Raw genomic sequence first — 20,299 nt, forward strand, 5'->3', positions numbered from 1 at the left:
CCATCACCATAAATCAATAGGCGATTGGAAGGCACATACACCCAAGGCACATACACCCTTCCCCACCACCCTTCCCTTCGCCTTTTGTGTCGTTTATAATCTTAACAAACTTTAAGATTATACTTCTATATATATAAACTTCCTTACCTATTTTTATCATTCATCTGTGATTAATGACAGAACTGGCCTCAAGATGATAGAACCTTTGAAAACATGGAAACTTCTTGAGGAATTCATTGTCCTCTGTGCATTTCAGTTGGCCAATAAAGGTATCACTGTTTGGTGGATTTTTTTGTTTGAATTTACACAGCTCCCCCTGCATGTTTTCTGGATTGTGAGATACCACATTGTAGCTGCAACAGGGGAACCCTGAAAAGTGAGCCAGTGGATTGGGACCTTCAACCAAAGTAAAACAACTTTTTTTCTTCTCAAATTTGGACTGGATTGGCATGTTTTACCTCTCCATCACCAAAATGTACCTGATGCAAAAACATTAAGACTTTCTGAAGAATCCATTGTCCTCTGCCTACAAACAAGTCTGTTACCTCACTGGAACAGAGACACATTGGACTGCAACAGAGGGGTCCCTGTTGAGAATGCAAATGGATTTTAAATTTCCTGGACTTTGAAAATCTCCCTTCCCTTCTGGCCATGGGGCAACTGGGAGATTTTCAAAGTCCAGGAAATTTAAAATCCATTTGCATTCTCAACAAGGACTGTTCTCTTGCAACCCAGCATGTTTCCATTCCTGTGAGTCTGAGGAACAGCCCTTACTGCCAGGAAGTTCTTCCTAATGCTGAGATGGAATCTCTTTTCCTGTAGCTTGCATGCATCCATTGTTCCATGTCCTATTCTCTGGAGCAGCAGGAAAAAAGCTTGCTCCATCCTCAATAAGATAAATAGGTAGCTCTGACATGGCTGCCTCAACCACCAGGGGGCGCTCCAGCCCCGCTCTCTCCCGCCCTGAAGGGGCAGAAGGGCCTAGTAGTCAGTTCTCAGCAGCAGGAGACGAAGCAGGAGGGCAGGCTCCTTCTTGGCCATTGGTTAGCCTCCTGCCCATCGGGAGGCGGGGCGGGAGGGCTCTGAGGGTTCTCTGAGAGGCTGCTCTGCTCCCAGCCAGAAGAAGGAAGCAGCGCAGAGCCCCAGGTAAGTTGGAGGAGGGAGCCCTGGGTGCGAATCCTGCTCTTCTGGGCCGCTGGGGAGGGCGGTGAGTTGGGAACAGACCAGGCCACCCTTCTGGAGTGTGCTTCAGCTGACAGTGTTTCACCCCGGAATCATGCTTTTGTATAATGTTTTGGTTTTCTTTAAAGAAAGAAAAAACTTTTGTATGTTTTCAATGTAGGTTATTTTCATTAGGTTTTTTTTTTTATTGTAAGTGTTTTTATCTTGTGAGCCGCCTTGAGTCCCTTTTTGGGAGAAAGGCGGCATTACAATCAAGTAAATGAATGAATAAATCAGAGGTTCGTACTAAAACAAGTGACAACGTTTGCCCATAGAGAATCATAGGAAAATACTTGCCCATAGCAAGTATTCCTCAATGATTCTCTATGAACAAGTATGGTTTCACTATTGTTCTCCAATTATTCCTGATGGAAAGTATTCTGCAGTGATTTCCTATGGGCAAATATTCCCCAGTGATTCTATATGGAAAGTGTTCTCCAATGATTCCCTATGGACAAATATTCTTACATAGGGCATCATTGGAGAACACTTCTCTATGCCATGGGAAGTATTCACTATTCAATACTTCTCTATGCCATGGGAAGTATTCACTCATGATTCCCTATGGGCAAGTACTCTCCAATGATTCCCTATGTGTAAATATTCTCCAGTCATTCCCTATGAGCAAGTCATTTGTTTTAGTACGTCCCAATAAATAGTCAGGATAAATAGGCTGCCCAGTGCTTTTCCTTAGCTCCAGTCAGATTTAGCCCCTGGAAATGGTGGGGAGTCCGCCTTATTCAGGTCCTCCAAGTCCAGGCCTTTTATACCAGAGGACCCTGTTAGATTCGTGTGATCTTCATAGGCCCATGGGAGACTTGTAGGCACACAGTCACACTCATCCTTTCAGACAGCTAGGGCAATATGAAAGGCCCTCTTGCCATGTGGCTTCTTGTTAAAGAAGTCCTCTCAGGGTTGCCTTAGACTCATAGAGCTGGAAGACACCTCAAGGGCCATACAGTCCAACCCCCCATCTCCCATGCAGGAACTCACAAAGCATCCCCAACAGATGGCCATGCGGCCTCTGTTTAAAAACCTCCAAAGGAGACTTGCTGTGTATCATTTGGTGGAATGGCATTTCCCAGGGACTCAATTAGAATAATAGAATCACAGAGCTGGAAGAGATCCCCAAAGGCCATCCAGTCCAACCCCTTGCCATGCAGGAACTCATGATCAAAGCACCCCTGGTAGATGGTCATCCAGCCTCTTAAAAACCTCCAAAGAAGGAGACTCCACCTCACTTCATCACACACAGTGACAAGGACTGTGACTCTCCCTACATTTTGTAGTTCATTTATAACACTTGGTCACCCTGTTCTGGCCTCCCACCTACCAGAAAGGAAGTGCCATGGTGGTTTTACTTTTTTATCTTTACTTTGTGAGGTACCTCTGATGGTAGGGAAAGACGGGATATAAAATCATAGAGTTGGAAGAGACCCCAAGGGCCATCCAGTCCAACCTGCTGTCATGCAGGAACTCACAACCAAAGCACCCCCAACAGACAACCATCCAGTCTCTTTTTATTTGGCTGGTGGCTCTTCCTCACCCGCTTTAGCATTACATCAGTGGGGCTTGGGTATTCCCTATATAGAGAAGGAGCTTCCGTATTAGAATGGGAAAAGGTAGGAGTTTGTGCTCAGACTTCAGGTTTCTTGCTTGCTTGATCCTGTGAATGGTTCCTAAGGGGCAAACCATACACAGGCTGCAACCACACTGTAAGAATAATCTGGTTTGACACTGCTTTAACTGCCACAGCTCAGTGCTGTGGAATTCTAGGAAACCATCTTTGCCCTGGTGCCACAACAAACTACAGTCCCCAGCATTCCATAGCCTTGAGACATGGCAGCTAAATTGGTCTCAAACCAGATTATTTCTGCAGTGCGGATGCAGCCATAGTGTAACATTTTGATTTTCACTTAAAAGCAGCCACAGCCATACATTCCAGTGAGGTCAAGTGCCTTAAACATGACAGTTAAACATGCTGGTGGGAAAAGGTTCATAACACTTTTGTCTAAAAGGGAAAGCAGCTGATTGTTAAGGAGAGGCAAGTAAACAATAAATAGCCCTCCCTCTTTCTTTCCTCCTGCCAATGTTGGAAGAGGGCAGTAAAAGAGGGAGGACCCCCACCAGGGTCAGCGCCACCTCCTCTAAGATCTGCCACTTCTGGCGAGAGCAGGAAAGACACGGGCAAAAGAAGGCACTCTCTTATGTCCCCCTTGACCCACTGGAGAGGATGCCCACTGGCCAGAGCTGAGGATTGCCACGTGGCATGGACGGTTGATGATTGACCCCCATTCCCCCCAAGTGACTGTGCCAAAGATTGGGTCCAAGTAGCCCAGTCCTCCACAGGCTTCCACTGAGAGAGGGTGAGCAAACAGGTAATGATGGTGGCTCCTCCTCAGTCACTCTCTGGTTGAGTCAGGCCAGTACTTCCTGCTGAAGACACAAGAACTTCAAGGCAAGAACCCAAAGATATAAGCATCATAAGCAGGTAGAGCATGATGAAATCAGGAGGAGAGAGCCCTTGCCTATTGTTTCTCCTGAGAGAAGAAGGAAAAGCTGAATGGCTAGGAGGAGACAGCCTTTTTCGAACAATGGTCACATTATTTATTCTTAATTATTTGAAAACTGAATCTGTGGACATTTCACACAGTATGTGGCAACATATGCAAATATGTTGGCATATGAACACTGTTTTTATGTGCCTTCAAGCCATTTTTTACATATGGCAATCCTAAGGTGACCCTACCATGGGGTTTTCTTGGCAAGATTTGTTCAGAGGGGGTTTGCCTTTGCCTTCCTCTGAGCTGAGAGAGTATGACTTACCCAAGGTCAATCAATGGGCTTGTATGGCTGAGTGGAGATTCAAACCCTGGTTTCCTGGATTCCTGGTCTAATACCCAAACCACTACATCATGCTGGCACTCTAAATATGAACACTGACACTCCTTTAAAATTACTGTTCTTGAGTACGTGCACTGAATGTACACATTAACATTGTAAGGTGGCACTAAGGAAAGCTCACTGACCTTAGATGAAGTAGGGGTGATGATGATTAGCTGGGGCAGAATAAGAGGTGGTATTTGCTCTACAGGTAGTGGATTTGTCATTTTCTGTTTGCAGACTCTATATCCTGTCTATTTTTAGATGTTAAGTATATGCTAAGCTTCTTGGTATGGAAGGAGGACAGTTTGCTTCTCTTGAAACCTGCTGTAAACTGAGTTCCACTGCAACATTTTTGCTCTCTTTGGGACTTAATGGGTTAAATCTTGTTTAATCCAACGAAGGTAAGCCCATCATAGCTGCAGGGTTTACAGAATTTTTGACCTAACATCCAGCAATTGATTCAATGGTCTATAATAGGTGGAACTAGAAATTGGATTTAAGAGAATTTTTCAAAAGAAAATGCTACAATGTATTTGTCTCACACTCTGAGATTGGCTTTCAGTGTTAATGGTAAAGCAACTGTCTTTGCCTGTGGTTATATGCGCCAACCCTAGTTCTTGAACAGAACCATGTTGGAGTTTTCTTGAGAGTCCTGCTAGAGCGAGCTGTTGCAAATATCCGGGGGGGGGGGAAGCAAACACAAGTCTACGTTGATCGACATTAGATTTTTTACAAGCTTTTGATATGATTAGTCTTGATACTAGGATTGTGCTTTATCCTACTACACTGAGGCTTGTTTATTTCTTTTATACCCACTATACAGAGATCTATAAAATTTGCTATTGTTTACAACAGATGGGTTAAAAACGAATAAAACTATACTGTTGCATGTCTCTCAGTGGAGTGGGAAGTTACAGGTGCACTAGCAGGTGGGTTTGTCTTCCTTTCACTGATAATTAAACAGGTTAACAAGATATTTTAAAAAATATGTATTTTTAAAAAGTCATTAACTATTTGTTTAATGTAAAATTTGATCTTAAAAATTGAAGCCCATATCTACGTTAGTGCCAACTAGAGTAAACCCATTAAATCTATAGGAACTTGATAAGTCAAAATTTATGCAAGTTTTATTGCTTCAATGGGTCTACTCTAGTTACTCTAATCATTGGATTTAGGCATGTTTTCCTTCCAAATAAAATTTTTCTCCCTTTAGTAATTTTCCTCAAAAACATGACAGACTGTATCTTATAATCTATCTATCTATCTATCTATCTATCTCAACTTCTGTGCAAACTAAACTATGAAAAAAATCAACACTTAATTTTTGGGGTCCTTCTCATATCACCATGCACAATTCGTTATATCAAGGTACCATATACAACACAGTTTCTTTTATCAGGTTATATCAAGGTAACAGTCACTTCATGCTCTCACATGAGACCGGAATATAGTGGGGGGAAGGTATAGCCATCTGACTGTGACACACTGAGCCCAGTGTATCCTGGCAGTTGCCCACTGAATTATGAGTAAACAGAACATAAGTAAGGGTCTGTTAATAGATCAGTAAAGGTTTCTAACTCCCAGCTGTTGAACACAAAAATGGCCTTTTCCACTTAAATTAGGATGCTGAAATGAAGAGTTACTACAGTTTTCCCAAAGGAATATCATATTACAAACAGATCAACTTTAGCTGGGCATGTCCATTATATTCATCTGATACTTTCTTCTTGTCAACTAATCTACATTAATTTTTGTTTTGTGTTTCCTTTAGCACTTGCCATTTTAATGGGCAGAACTGTTTGGCAATTGCTATAACATACATGTGAGTATATATCATTTACACTATGTCTAAGAAGAGTCGCACAAAGGTAGAGAAGGCTGACATGGAGGCTGAAGCTATCCAAGCGTCTCATGAAGAACTGCGGATTAAATTTAACAACATCCAGACTGAATATCAGCAGGAAAAAGTCAAGGTGTGTAAACTTAAGGCTAGACAGAGTAGGTTGAGTTGATGGTGACTAGATCATTGATATGATTAAGATTCAGTGGGACTTAAAGAAAGAACCATTTATCATATATGATGATGATGATGATGATGATGATGATGATGATGATGATGATTTGTATCCTGCTCTTTTCCCAGAACTGGGACTCAGAGTAGTTCAACAATATTAAAAGAATAATGCAATTAAAAACAGAAAAGAAGTGCCTTAAAAAGGAATTGAATTATTACAATATTAAAATAGATAGCTATTACAAGAATAAAATACATTTTTAAAAGATAAAACTGTTTCAAACACTTTAAAATGAAACAACATTGTAAGCCAGTCCTTTACAAACATCCCGTTTTAAAAGCCTGTCTTAGCCTGCCAGCAGAAGGCCAACAAGGAGGGAGCCATTCTGGTCTCCTTGGGAATGGAGTTCCACAGTTTAGGGGCAGCCATAAAAAAAGCCCTCTCTCGTGTCCCCACCAACCTTGCTTGTGATGGTGGTGGAACAGAGAGAAGGGCCTCTCCAGAAGATCTTGGTGTCTAGGATGGTTCATACAGGGAGATACGGCCTGCCAAATAGCCTGGACCCCATATAGGGCTTTATATGTTGTACTTCCACAACTAATTACAGTTGTATATTGTACGTCCATAACCAGTTTCATAATACAGTTTTGTATTATGAAAAGGAATTTCACCATACATTTGATTATGTTCTCTGTGAAGTAAATTAAGGATTACATAACAGAGTAATTTAAATGGTCACTTTACAAAGCAAGGATAGCTGCTCTCCCAAGCCTTAATAGTGCAATTCTAACTCAGCAAGAGGGCCAACAACTGGGTGAGGCAACATTAAGACAGCTGAAACTGTGCTAAATCCAAACCTCAGTCCTTCCAGGATAGGTGTGGCTCTGGCCAACAGACTGGGACTCAGAATTTTATTGTGGAGGAGCTCCCAATGGTTTCCATGGGTTGGCAGTAACCTATAGGGCCCATGTCTCTGGGCTCAAGCAGGTTTGAATGTAGCGTTAATTCAGCTCTTCCCCTGTTCCACTCCTTTTTGGCTGATTTCTGAACTGACTGATCCCTGGGATCAGCTGGCACAAGGGAGTTATGGCAGCATAATGGGAGTTCAGCCGGTTAAGGGCTAGTTAAGCCACCGTAAGTGCCTTACACCTCATCTAACCCTCTCCAGCTGGTCTGTCTTTGAGTTAGGATTGCACTGCTAGTCTTCTGATTTTTTGATTGATAAGTACGTCAAAGTAATAAAAAAAAGTAAGTCAAAGGTACAGAAAATATTTAACTAGTTTGATCCTACTTTCTGTATAGTATATATAAATTAAATTAAGTAAAATACATAGAGTATAGAATTGTAGAATCATAGAGGTGGAAGAGACCACAAGGGCCATCCAGTCCAACCTCTGCCATGTAGGAACTCACAATCAAAGCATCCCCAACAGATAGCCAGGGAACAAAGCATCCCAATAGATGGCTGAGTAGTAAAATGCATCCTCCTTGTCCATTGAAAATCATTCTGTATCTCCATATTCTGCCCTGACAATGGCTTATTGTGTCAAGTATAAACTGTATAGCAGGACAATCAAATGTTGTGGCACACACACCTCTTTTATAGAAATCCATCATTTTTATGATCTACACCAGTGGTTCCCAATGTGCAATCCTCCAAGTGTTTTTGACTTTGGCTCCCAGAATGTCTGGCTGTTGGTTAAGGTGGCTGGGCTTTCTGGGAGTTGAAGTCCAAAAACCTGTAGGACCAAAGTCTGGGAATCACTGATCTACACAATGAAAATTTTGGCATAATCTATAAAGCACAAGTTGATTTTCTTCTGATACTCTTTGTTGTGCTCCATTAGCTGATGATGGTTTGTAGTGCTGAGCCCAGCTTTGACGTCTAGCATTTTTTAATCCATATATGGTAAAAGTCTTGGTTGTAAAATCTTGAGCATCACTTTACTTGCATAGATGATTAATGTTCCCTTTCTCGGAGATTTGGGATGTATATCCATTTTCCAGTCTGTAGACCATTGGTTTGTTTTCCATATTTGTTGGCAAAATGTTAGAAATGAATGAATTCCATCTCTATAGCTTGAAGCAGCTTTATTGGTATGTTGTGAATTGTTAGTATTTTTCCCCCAACTGCTTTGAGAGTCTCTCCTATTTTCAAAAATTATGGATTCATTACCAAAGGTTCTTCCTTGCTTGTAGGAATCTGCCATTCTTTCATCACTTTAATATAGTTCTTCAGTATATTGCTACCAGTGTCTTTTTATATTAACCTAATCATACAATGCTGATCATTCAGCATTCCTATTGTTGGTCCAATTTCTGTTTTTTGCATTGATTGTTATAATTGTTCCCTTTTCCTTGTGTACAAATCAATAATTGTGTTTAGGATTCTGACTGTATTTTTGTTACCCTTTACTGGGATGCCATTTAGATTGTATTTTGGTACTATAATTTACCAGTGCAACTTGGTACCTCAGACAGTCATTCAAAGGGGAGATGCCATCCTTAGTTGGGCTGCTTCAGTCACCAAGGATGGCATCTCCCCTCTGAATGACTGTCTGTGGTCAGTAATGGACTGGATGAAGGAAAATAGACTTAAGCTGAATCCAAACAAAATGGAGGTACTCGCTATGGGTAACCCTAATCTGGGTATGGAGATGCGTTCACCAGTCCTGGATGGGGTCACACTTCCCCTAAAGGACTGTGTTCGCAGCTTGGGGGTGCTCCTGGATTCGTCGCTCCAGCTATCAACTCAGATAGACGTGACAGCCAGGAGTGCCTGTTATCAGCTTTGTCTGATATGCCAGCTGCGGCCCTACCTGAACCTAGAAACGATTGTACATGCTCTGGTAACCTCTCGTCTCGATTTCTGTAACACACTCTACATGGGGCAACCCTTGTGTTACATTCGGAAGCTGCAATTGATTCAAAACATGGCAGTTAGACTGGTTCTTGGAAAATCAAAATTTGACTGCATTACACCGATTCTAAAGTCTTTATATTGGCTGCCTATTAGCTTCTGAGCACAGTACAAGGTGTTGGTTTTTACCTATAAAGCCCTACATGGCTTGGGTCCAGCTTACTTGAGGAAACGCCTCCTCCCATACAGTCTTTTTCACACACTCATGTCCTCTGGGAAGAATCTATTGCAGCCAAATAAAGCAAGATTAGTGGCAACTTCCCAGAGGACCTTTTCAGCTACTACTCCAAATATTTGGAATGATCCGTCACATCACATCTCTTGACGCCTTAAAAAGGTGATAAAAACTGATCTCTTCTGGCTGGCCTTCCCTGACTAACCCCCAAGAAGAACATCCAAACACCTTCCAAACAAATTTCCCTTCATAAGGCCACCTCACTCTAATTTTTATAAGTTCTGTTTTTTCTTATCGTAATTAATTGTTAGTGTGGATTACATGATTTGATTGTATTGTCTTATTTTTGGGAGGGAGGGAAGGTTGAAGGGATGAATTGTTTGGGAAATGTTTTTATTATTGTTTTTGTAATTTGTCATTTGAATTGCTGTTACCTGCCTCGATTCTCAAAAAGGGAGAGGTGGAATACAAATAAATATTTTATTATTGATATTATTATTATTATTATTATTATTACTTTAGTTTCTCTGTAATTTTTTTATTGGCAGTTCATGGTTTGTGTCACAAGCTGTTCCTGGTCTCTTTTGCCTCTGTAGTTGTAGCATAAACTTGGATTACAGTTGTATTAATAGGTTTAGCATGAACGCTTAGCCACTCTTAATGACACTTCATTGCTTATTATATTGTCATTTCTAGAGGAAAATACTATGGATGTTATCATACGAGCCCCTTACTTGCCACAATTATGCTAATTAATAAAAATGCAAACATACTGGTTTGAGAGGAGTCTTTGCAGTTGTGTGACTGGGGCTGCTGCCACCATCACACTCTCTTCCAGACTCCTCCTTAACCCTTAACTTTTTGTGGGTTCTTTTTCCTGCGGAGGGAAGCCACACATTTTGGTGGCTGTGGCTTCCCTCTGCAGGAAAAAACGCCGCTGCCAGCCTAGACATAATGCAAGGTATGTCCTGGGCCTAGGTTGGAATGCCCCTTGTATCCCAGAGTGGCATATAAATTAAATAAGTAAATGATATAGTTAACTATGGAGAAAATGATGTGGGAAAGGAAAAAGGAAAAATGATTTTCAGAGTGGTGATTAGGGATATGAGATGATTTATATAGGAAAGGGGTAAGTTTTTGTGAAATTGTGAGAGCATTTAGGAGGGCAGGATCAGAACAGAAGGAGATGAAGGGAATTCAGCAGTTTTGGACCAGAGCAGCAAAGGTTGAAGGACAGAGTTGCCAAATCAGGGACAGTTTCTAGAGTGGGACAGTATGGTTTGGGGGGGGGGGAGATGTGATGATAAAGGGGGGTGCCAATATCTCAGACAGAAGCAGACTGAAAACAAAGCCAATTGAAGAAAACTGAAGAGCTAATGAGGGGAGCACAAATAGCAAAGTGTTGGGCAAAGAGAAAGTAGGCAACAGAGAAGAATTTCTATTCAGGATGTTAGCAGTGGGGTGGAATAATAACTAAAACAGAAACTAATTGTCTTATAGACTAATTAGGAAGCAAAATAGAAGAATTCCTTCCCTTTATTTTCTGGCCTGTTCTCTTTGGAAGCTCTTGCTGAGTTTCACTGGGAATATGTGAAGGTGAGTTAAGTACTGTATTAAATTATTTGTTATTTATGCTAGCATGATGTAGAATACCAATGTAATATGAGCCTGTGTTAAAAAGGAGGAGAAATTATTATAATTGCTTGTGTTTTGTGTGTTGACTTACCGTGACCCCATAAATTTCATAGAGTTTTCTTGGGCAAGGAATATCAGATGTAGTTTCCCCAGCTTCTTCCTTTGAAATACAGCTTGCACTACTTAGTATTCATTGATGGCCTCCCATCCAAGTACTAACCAGTTAGGATCCTACTTAGTTTCCCATATTAGACTTGATGTGGTGCCATTAGGGTATTTGGGCCCTTGGGTAGGAGGTAAAAAACTTTCATTGTATCAGGAAATCCATCCAAGGATAGAAAAGGAGATAAACAAACAAAACAAAAAAAATCAAATTAGACCTGGCTACAGGAGCCCTTAGAACTAGCTCCTAGGCATGTCAACCAGGGTCTTATCCAGGCACGTGTATACATACCTTTTCTCCTTCTCCCATGTAAAACCACTTGCAACTCAATAGACAACTTTGAAGTTCTTCCCTGGCTTGTTGTCTCTTTTGATGCCTATAACCCTAGGTATGGCAAGTGAACATCTGAGAGCTAGCCAGAAATCAAGACAAGAAACTGATGTGAAGACCTTTGGTTAGATTTGCAGTCTCCTTTCTCTACAGACCTCTAGTGCTTCAAGGCATTCATATACTGCTTCAAATTGGAGTTACTGAACATGTGTCCATCTGTCTGAAATAAAAATGAAGCCTAAGCCCTTTCTCACTCTCACTTAGAGTAGAGAAGTCAGAGGCCTGAATCTTATTGGTAGTCCCAACTAGAGTAAGCTATTGAATCAAAGAGAAATTATATAAGGATAGACCCACCAACTGACAAATCATAGAATCATAGAGTTGGAAGGGGTTCCATGGGCTATTGAGTTCAAACCCCCTGCAATGCACGATCTTCAGCTAAAGCATCTCCAGCATGTAGCTGTCCAACCTCTTCATAGAAAGAGACAGAGACCCCACTACTTCTCTAGGCATTTGGTTCCATGACTGAACTGCTCTTATTATCAAAAAGTTCCATATAATGTTCAATCAAAATCTACCTTTCTGTAACTGAAAACTATTAGACCTGGCCCTGCTTTCTGTGTCAGCAAAGATTGAACCTCTACCCTCCTCTCTATGACAGCCTTTGAGGAACAGTCAGCCCTCCATATCTATACATTCTTTATCCATGGATTCAACTACCGATAGCTTGAAAATATATTTTAAAGCAAACTTTGATTTTGCTATTTTTAATAAGCGATATCATTGTATTTAAGAAGCGATATCATTGTATATAATAGGATTTGAGCATCACAGATTATGGTATGTATGGAGTCTTGGAACCAAACCCGTGCAGTAATATTACTGGTAAATCTTCTCTTCACCAAGCTGAATAGCCGCTTCAGTTTTTCCTCATATGTTTTGTTCTTCATACCATCCTTGTTGCCTTTCTTTGAACCTGATCCAACTTGTCTATATCCTTTTTAAACTGATTGCATCTACTCTCGTTCAGATTACCAATTGGATTTAGGTTAAAGCGATCCCATATGACTAGAGCATGGATGATACAGGAAGGTATCCAAAACTCAGAAAAGCAGCAGTAGTAGCAATGGGAAATAAAGGCAGCCACACTGCCCTTCAACAGTTGACTCCAAGGCACTTAGTTACCTGGTGTCCTCAAAGGCAATGCAAACACTGTGGGAGATGGAGTGGAAAATGGCCTGACCTCTCATGATTTTTAAGATCACTATACCTTGGCTCCAAGGATCCCTTCAAGCTGGGTATTCTGTAAGAGGCAACTCATAACTAACCTCTGGAAGGCAGGAGGTGGCTTCTTCCCTTGTGCCTCTGTATGCTGCCAGAACATTCTCCTTCTCTCACATAAGTTTTCTGATGTGCCAAAACTGTATAAGAACCTAGCCTAGGTGTATCATTTCTACCAAAAATATTGCAACAGCTTTTTAAATTTTACTATGTACACCGCTTTGATCACTGCGGGAAAGCGGTATTGAAATAATAATAATAATAATAATAATAATAATAATAATAATAATAATAATAATAATTATTATTATTATTATTAAATTTGAATTTATATACCGTCTTTCTCCCAAAATAGGATTCTAATCTACTGCCTGTTTGTATTCCAGGTGGGTAAACTGAGAGAGAAGTTGCAAGAAGTGAAACAAGAGGGAGAACAAGTTCAGCACAAACATAAAGTCTACATATCTGAATTGAAGGCTAAACTCCATGAAGAGAAAGTGAAAGAACTCCAGGCTCTCAGGGAAATACTGATTAGACAGCATGAACAAGAAGTGGCTCGTATGATGAAAATAAAAGACAGTGAAATTCAGAGATTGCAGTCCACAGTGAATATGTTGCAAGATGGAGCAGCTGACAAAGTGAAAACTGTCTTGTTAAATGAAGCTAGGGAAGAAGCCCGGAAACTATTTGATAGTGAGCGGATAAAAATGCAGCAGGAGATACTAGAACTCAAGTCAGGGAAGAAACAGTTAGAGGAAGCCTTGAGTAACATCATGCAGGCAGATAAAATGAAGGCAGCTGACCTGCGCATTGCCTACCAATCACATCAAGATGAAATTAATAGGATAAAGCGTGAATGTGAAAAGGACATCCGCAGGCTGGTAGGTTTATTGCAATGCATACTTGACACTTTGAATATTTATAGTTGTAGCATATGATGGCCCATATTTTTAAACTGAATTAATTTTAATACTGCCATGTAAAATTATCTTTTAATAGAAGATGGGTATCCTAGGATGTGTGGTGTGTTCCATCCACTCCCAGAGGCGGGCCCTATTCCAAGATTTCTTTGCCAGGATGGAAGAGCTCCCATTACTGATATTGCCTTTTGCAACAGAGCAGATTTTCTAATAGTTGCAGTAACGTTTTAGACCTGCTGATTCTGTTTTCAGTTATATTTTTCTCTTCCATTCTTTCAGCTTTCACCAGCGGAGTGAGTGAGAGTAAAGGGCATTTTAGGATGAGGTGGAAAGATTATATTTTCTTCTTCTCCTCGAATGATGAAGTGTAGAATTTCACACTAACCTGGTGTGTTCACTCCTGCAGTCCTGCAAGGCTGCTGGATGCCCTTTGTTGAGTTTCACTCTTCCTGCTCCACCCTTCAGAGACAGAGCTGTCATCTTTTATGCAATTAATAATATAACTGATAGATATAATTACTTGGTGTAGAATGATTCTCATGACTTGAATATAACAACTGAAGGAGATAACCTGTTTTAAAAAAATAGCTGTGGAACAAAAAGAGAATGAGTGGCATTATATCTCAAAGACAAATTAAATTGTATAGACATCCACAAGAATGATCAGAGTGGACCAGAAGAGAAAAAATAAATGGAAAATAAATAAAAGCAACATTGTGGTAGGCATTTAGTGTTGTTGCTGTTGTTGACTTATGGCAACCTTAAGGCACCCTATCATGGAATTTTCTTGGCAAGTTTCTTAAAGTTTCAAGTTTGCCATTGCCATCCTCTGAGGCTGAGAGAGTGTGACTTGTCCAAGGTCACCAAGTCGGTTTACATAGCTGAGCCTGATTCGAACCCTGGTCTACAGAGTCTTAGTCCAATGCTCAAACTACTATGCCATGCTGGCTCTCTGCCAACATCTACTACAGGCCACCAAACCAAGAGGTGGTAAATGATGCTTTTCTGAAGCAAATCTCGGATACATATGGATCTCTGTTTTCTCACCCCCTTTAAATTTTTATTAATGGGCTGAGAAATTAGCCACCTCCTTGGGTTAGGCATGAAAATCTTCAGATGGTTCATTTGCAAATGAACTGTGAGACAAGAATATCCATTTGAAATTCATTCTGAATGATTTTGTGTCCTCAGTGCTAAGTTGAGCACTTAAGCAACACGGGTGCAATTCACACCCTCCTTTGTTGTTGCCCTGTACTTTCAAGTCATTTCTGACTTAGGGCAACCCTAAGTCAAACCTATTGCAAGGTTTTTATGGCAAGATTTGTTTAGAGAGAGTGTGCCTTTGCCTTCCACTGAGGCTGAGAGAGTGTGACTTAGACAAGGTCACCCAGTTGGTTTCTGACCCAGGGGCCTGATGCTTTTTAGGGCCATCTTAGATCATAGGCTCCAGGGGCTGCAGAGATTTAAATTGTGTGTGTCTATGCCGTCAAGTAGCACAGCTTCCATGATCCAGATGCAGCTGACTGCATTGCCCAGGATTTCTCAACGTTGGCTGCACCAGCTAGGGGATGCTGGGACCTGTCATCCAACAATAACTGGAAGGCCATATGTTATGATAAAATAATATAATGCCCAAAAACAGCTTTTTAAAAAAGAAATAGCTGTATGATTGAATGGAACATCTGTGTTCTCTATTGAGTTCAGAGAGGAATACATGGGCATGGATTTAAATCCAGTAATCTTGTGAGGTAGGCCTCAAACTGACACTGACTGCCATAAAGCAACAATGTAAATTTAGGTTGTATCAAGGATGGGAACCTAGATCTTTCCACCTAAAGTCCAACATACTAAACATCACACTGGACTGTATTTTCTATGTGTGTTGGCTGATCCAAATAAGATGGGCATTACAATATGAACTGGAGAGAAGGGAGATGGAGAGATAGAATTGGAAAAGTTTGGAACAATAGCTCCTACAATCCCCCACCCAGCTATGGGATATACATTCCAGAAAAGGCAGTGTTTCCAAGCTCTGACAGATAAGGAACAATACAACTGAATGGATATTTGTAGTCTCTTCTGGGAGCTACCTTTGAGGACCACAGTGTGCGTGTATTTCCTGAGCTACACAGAATGCTTCTTCAAACAGTTGATTTTGGTTTGAATGCAACACATAAGGAACTGAAATGAAAAACTGATCCCAGCTTGTCTTTACTATATTCTTAAAAACTATACCTTCCCATAAAAGATACCTTCCCCTGCCATTGTGTGACATTTTCTGTTTTAGGAATGACAAATTTGAATCCAGTCATTTGCAAAAACAACACAGAATTTCAGCATCTCATTGTCAATGTGTTTGGCTTTATTTATTATGATCTACAATGGCCCCAGAAAGCACAGAAACCCACTGGGTGACCTTAGGCAAGTCACATTCTCTCATCCTCAGAGGAAGGCAATAGTAAAGCCCCTCTGACAAATCCTGCCAAGAAAATCTTGTAGTGGGCCCTTGGTATACGCGGGGATCCGCTCCAGACCCCCCCCCGCGTATACCAAAATCCGCGTATGCTCAAGTCCCATTTGTTCCCAATGGCGGTGCGTGTGCACGAGTGCTGCCATTGGGAACCAGAGTCTCTGGCCTTCCCTCCCTCGCTTCCCTCCTCCCTGCCTCCCTCCTTCCCTCTTACATTCCTCTTCACCGCCTCCACGCCTTTCCTTTTGAAGAGGAGACACGAAGCGCAGCAGCACCAGAGGCTTTCAAAGCCTCCCGCACTGTCACCCAGCCTCCTCACTGCTGCCGTGGAAGGGCCGGGTGTCGGTGTTGGGGGCCTATAGGCCTCCAACACCGGTATCCGGCCCTTCCAGGGCGGCAGAGGCATCAAGGCCGGATGCCAGCGCTGGAGGTCTTGAAGGCCTCCATGGTGGCTCTGCCTCCTCGCCGCCGCTGTGGGAAAGGCCCAGTGGCGGTGCTGTTGAGGCCAAGAGGCCTCCAACACTACCATCGGGTCCTTTTGCGGTGGCAGCGAGGAGGCTGAGGCTTGGCCTCCGCCACCACCGCCACTACCCGGCTTTTCCCGCAGTGGCAGCGAGGCCAAGCAGTCACACCGGAGGCCCTCAAGGTAAGTAAGAGGGAGGAAAGGGAGGGAGGCAGGGAGGGAAGCAAGGAGAGGAGGGGAGAAGAAGGAAGTTGTCCCCAATGGCGGCGTGCGTGCATGCGCACCGCCATTGAGGACAACTTCCCGGTTTGCCATCCGCGGATGCTCATATCCGTGGATGACAAATCCGCGTATAAGAAGGGCTGACTGTAATAGGTTTGCATTAGGGTCATTAAAGTCAGAAATGAAAAGAATAAAAAGAAGTCAATTGCAACCCCTGAGCCATTACAATCACTGATATACAGGGATTATGATTTATGAGTAACATTGGTACAAAAAACATTACCAAAGAAAGATTCTGTATGGCGTGGTATAGGAGGTGGTCAAGGGGGAGTGACACTATGGAGTATATCACACAGAGCTTTTTGGAGATTTTGCAGCTCAGATCCAACGTGAGTGCAGGTCCAATGATGCAGATTCACGTCCTAACGTAAATGTGTTATCAGATGAGATTCATTTCTGTGGGAGCTCCTTCCGTGGCACTTCTGCAGTGATTCCAAAGTGACCCCTCATTTTGGTGAATTCACAGAATTCGCATTCAAGCTCACTTCGATTTCACTCCAAATTGGTCTGGTGTGGAATGCAACTTTGGCGGGTTACAAACCGCCATAAAGTACGCGCTCCGCGCGTACTAGGGTTAGGAAGGGCCGTATTAGGGTTAGGAAGGTTCTTACCTTCCTGACGGCCCTTCCTCCCAGTACGTGTGGAGCGCGTACTTTTTTGCGGTGCCCATCCACATGGGCGCCGCCATGTTGACGTACTGGACGCTGTGCGTCCAGACGTGTCGCGGCGGAAGTGACATCGCGAGGGCGCACTCCACCCCTCGCGGCGCCACTTCCGCGTTCAAAAAAGGAGCGGCATTTCGCTGCTCCTTTTTTGCTGCGCAGGGAAGCCTCACGGTCTGGCAGCTGGGGCTTCCCTGCGCAACGAATGGCGGTGGCGGGAAAACGGCCCCTTGAGGGCCGTTTGTAACCCGCCTATGTTTCCCTCCCGGTACACCCTCCCAAACCTCCAAAGAGACAAATTTCCTATGATGCTGCACTGCAATTTCCTCCCAATTGCTTCCGTTGCTCAGAAGGGTAGATGACAGGGATGGAGGGAATGAACAGGAGGCTGGGGGGAGCAACAAATTCCAGCTCCCAGAATTCCATAGCCTCGAGCCAAGGACCCCACAACAAACCCCAACCCCAGAATTCCATAGCACTGAGCCAGGCCAGTGAAAGCGGAGTTAAACTGGAGGCAACTGTTAAAAAGGGAAGGAGAGTGGATTGGATTCAGGGAGATGGTACTTTAGGGAGCATGGAGAATAACTATAATAATTATAATAAAAAACAATTTTAATAATAATAATAATAATAATAATAATAATTTATTTTAAAAATAATAATAATACAAATAATAAGTTATTAGTTTGCTGAGCCACCAGAGCTCTCTGGCAAAGAAGGTTCAATGTTTCACAACACTACAGTTCCCAAAATTCCATAGCGCTGAGCCAGGACAGTTAAAGTGGAGTTAAACCGGATTATCTCTCCAGTGCAGATGCAACCTAAGAGAAGGCAACTGTTACAAAAGGAAGGAGAGTGGATTGGATTCAGGGAGGTGGTACTTTACATGGAGAATAAGGGATAAGAGAATAATACAATCCTCCAAAATGGGTCTCCTTCAGATCCAAAGGATTTACTTCCAAGTAAACCTGCAGCTTCTACACTGATTATTTTGCAGTGAATAATAATAATAATAATTCCTTAATAATAATAAATGGATGGGGGTGCTGACATGGAAGATAGATATAGATGTGGCTGAAATGGATGAGGAGAATAACAGGAAAATAGATGTAGATATAGCTGAAATAGATGAGGAGAATGACAGGAAGAGAGATGTAAATGTGGCTGAAATGGATAGGGGCTGGAGGACCCGTTTGAATTTGGCTGCCAGAGATGGGGAAATAGAAGGGAGTCATTCACGTGAGGCTGTAATTCACATGAAAATGGAACCAGGCTCCCTTCTTCCCCCCGGAAGTGCAAAGGTTCAGGATGCGTTCAGACCCCCACTGAGCACGCCCAACCGTCCAAATTCGAATCAAGTTGAATCCGCATGGCATGTCCTGGTGTGGTAATACAATGTATACTCACTCAGCTTTGCTTGAATCCGCATCACGTGACTTGCTTGGAATCGAACTGACTCCTCTTCTCCCTCGATTCGGAAGGGCAATGGAAAGGCAACAGATGTGGTAAAACATCACGTTTTAACGTGAATTTGCATTGCTAGACAGGAGTGACTCCGGACCTGGTGTGAAAAAACATCACTTTTTGCACTGCTAGAACAGGAGTGACTGCGGATCTGAGCTGCAGACCCTCCATGTGTGATAAGGGCCTGTGACTTACAGCACCAGGTGACATCAACCCTAGTGATACCACTGGCAGAGAACAGATCTTGAGTGTGAAGTCAAAGGCTTTCATGGCCAGCATACAGTTTTTTATAGGTTTTTCGGGTTATGTGGCCATGTTCTAGAAGAGTTTATTCCTAGGAATAAACTCTTCTAAAACATGGCCACATAGTCTGAAAAACCCACAAAAACCTATAGATCTTGAATTACTAGGCTCAAATTACAAGAGAGATTTTAAACAAGTTTTAAAAAGAAGCTGTTCAACAGTGGAAAAGGTAAACTTCAAAGGTGATGGCATTTCTATTATAGGTTCATGGATACTGGATGGCCATTTACCAAGATATTCATTCTAGAAGTGAATTTCCTGTTTGGCAGCTGATTACACAGAACAGCAAAGTTGATTTTGCAAGCTGCAATTTTTTCATATGGAAGTGTGAATAAAGTTACAACTTAAAGTTTTGTAATGGCAAGCATAACTATATCAAACACAACACATTTTTAGGTTAAATCATAGCAGCAATACTTTGCCAACTTGGATCCAGAGGATCAGTTTGTATTACAGTTGAGTTGGTGTTTTAGTAAGGGCTCAGAGATTCAGTAAGGTTTAAACTGTACTATTGACTACATTTACAGGGAAATTACAAAAGGAGATTGCTTTAGCAATTTTGGTCTAAATGGCACAGTGCTCCCTTCCCTTACACGGGGAACCGTTCCAGACCCACCTACCCTGCGTAACAGGAAAATCGCATATGCTCACCTTTCACTAGATTCTTCTGGTAAAAGCCACGGAAGTGAAGCCTGCATATGGCATTGGTTCACTGTATTATGAGTCCCAACTAGAGTAAATCCATTGAAATCAACTGATTTGGGGGAAGTGAACACTTAGTGAAATTCTTCTGATTCAGTGGGTCTGTTCTGGTTTCCTATGCATTTCATAGGACCCCACCCCACCCCATTTTTTAACATAAGGCTTTTTGTGCTCTTTAACATACAAATCAATTTAATTATTGATTACAATGTATAGAACCAGTGAATTGGTCAAACATGTACTGCATATAGAATGTAATAATCACTTGCTATCTGGTTGTTTCTATGTAGACCAGGCGTCGGCAACCTGTGGCCCACGGGCCGCATCCGGCCCGCGAAGCCTCTAGGACTGGCCCGCGCTTGCCCCTGACGCCGATTGGCGCCGCTCCGACCGCCATTTTGTTTTTT

At 42.2% G+C, this 20,299-nt stretch overlaps 1 protein-coding gene across 9 annotated transcripts in view; it reads left to right on the forward strand.

Annotated features, from left to right (window-relative positions):
* Nucleotides 1-996: 996 nt before the first annotated feature.
* Nucleotides 997-20,299, forward strand: part of JAKMIP1 (janus kinase and microtubule interacting protein 1) — a 66,060-nt gene continuing 46,757 nt past the window's right edge. For 7 of the 9 annotated variants that reach the window (XM_042470901.1, XM_042470909.1, XM_042470908.1 and 4 more), the window contains exons 1-4: nt 997-1,146; nt 4,931-5,036; nt 5,879-6,080; nt 13,013-13,507. In XM_042470901.1, the coding sequence (XP_042326835.1) occupies nt 5,952-6,080; nt 13,013-13,507 (624 nt within the window). In that variant the 5' untranslated portion in view covers nt 997-1,146; nt 4,931-5,036; nt 5,879-5,951. Of the gene's footprint in view, nt 1,147-4,386; nt 4,509-4,930; nt 5,037-5,878; nt 6,081-13,012; nt 13,508-20,299 lie in introns of those variants that run through there. The other 2 variants (XM_042470903.1, XM_042470902.1) reach the window with 2 other exon arrangements.

This window comes from Sceloporus undulatus, chromosome 5 (genome assembly GCF_019175285.1).
Source record: "Sceloporus undulatus isolate JIND9_A2432 ecotype Alabama chromosome 5, SceUnd_v1.1, whole genome shotgun sequence".
In the NCBI taxonomy this organism is placed as follows: Eukaryota; Metazoa; Chordata; class Lepidosauria; order Squamata; family Phrynosomatidae; genus Sceloporus; species Sceloporus undulatus.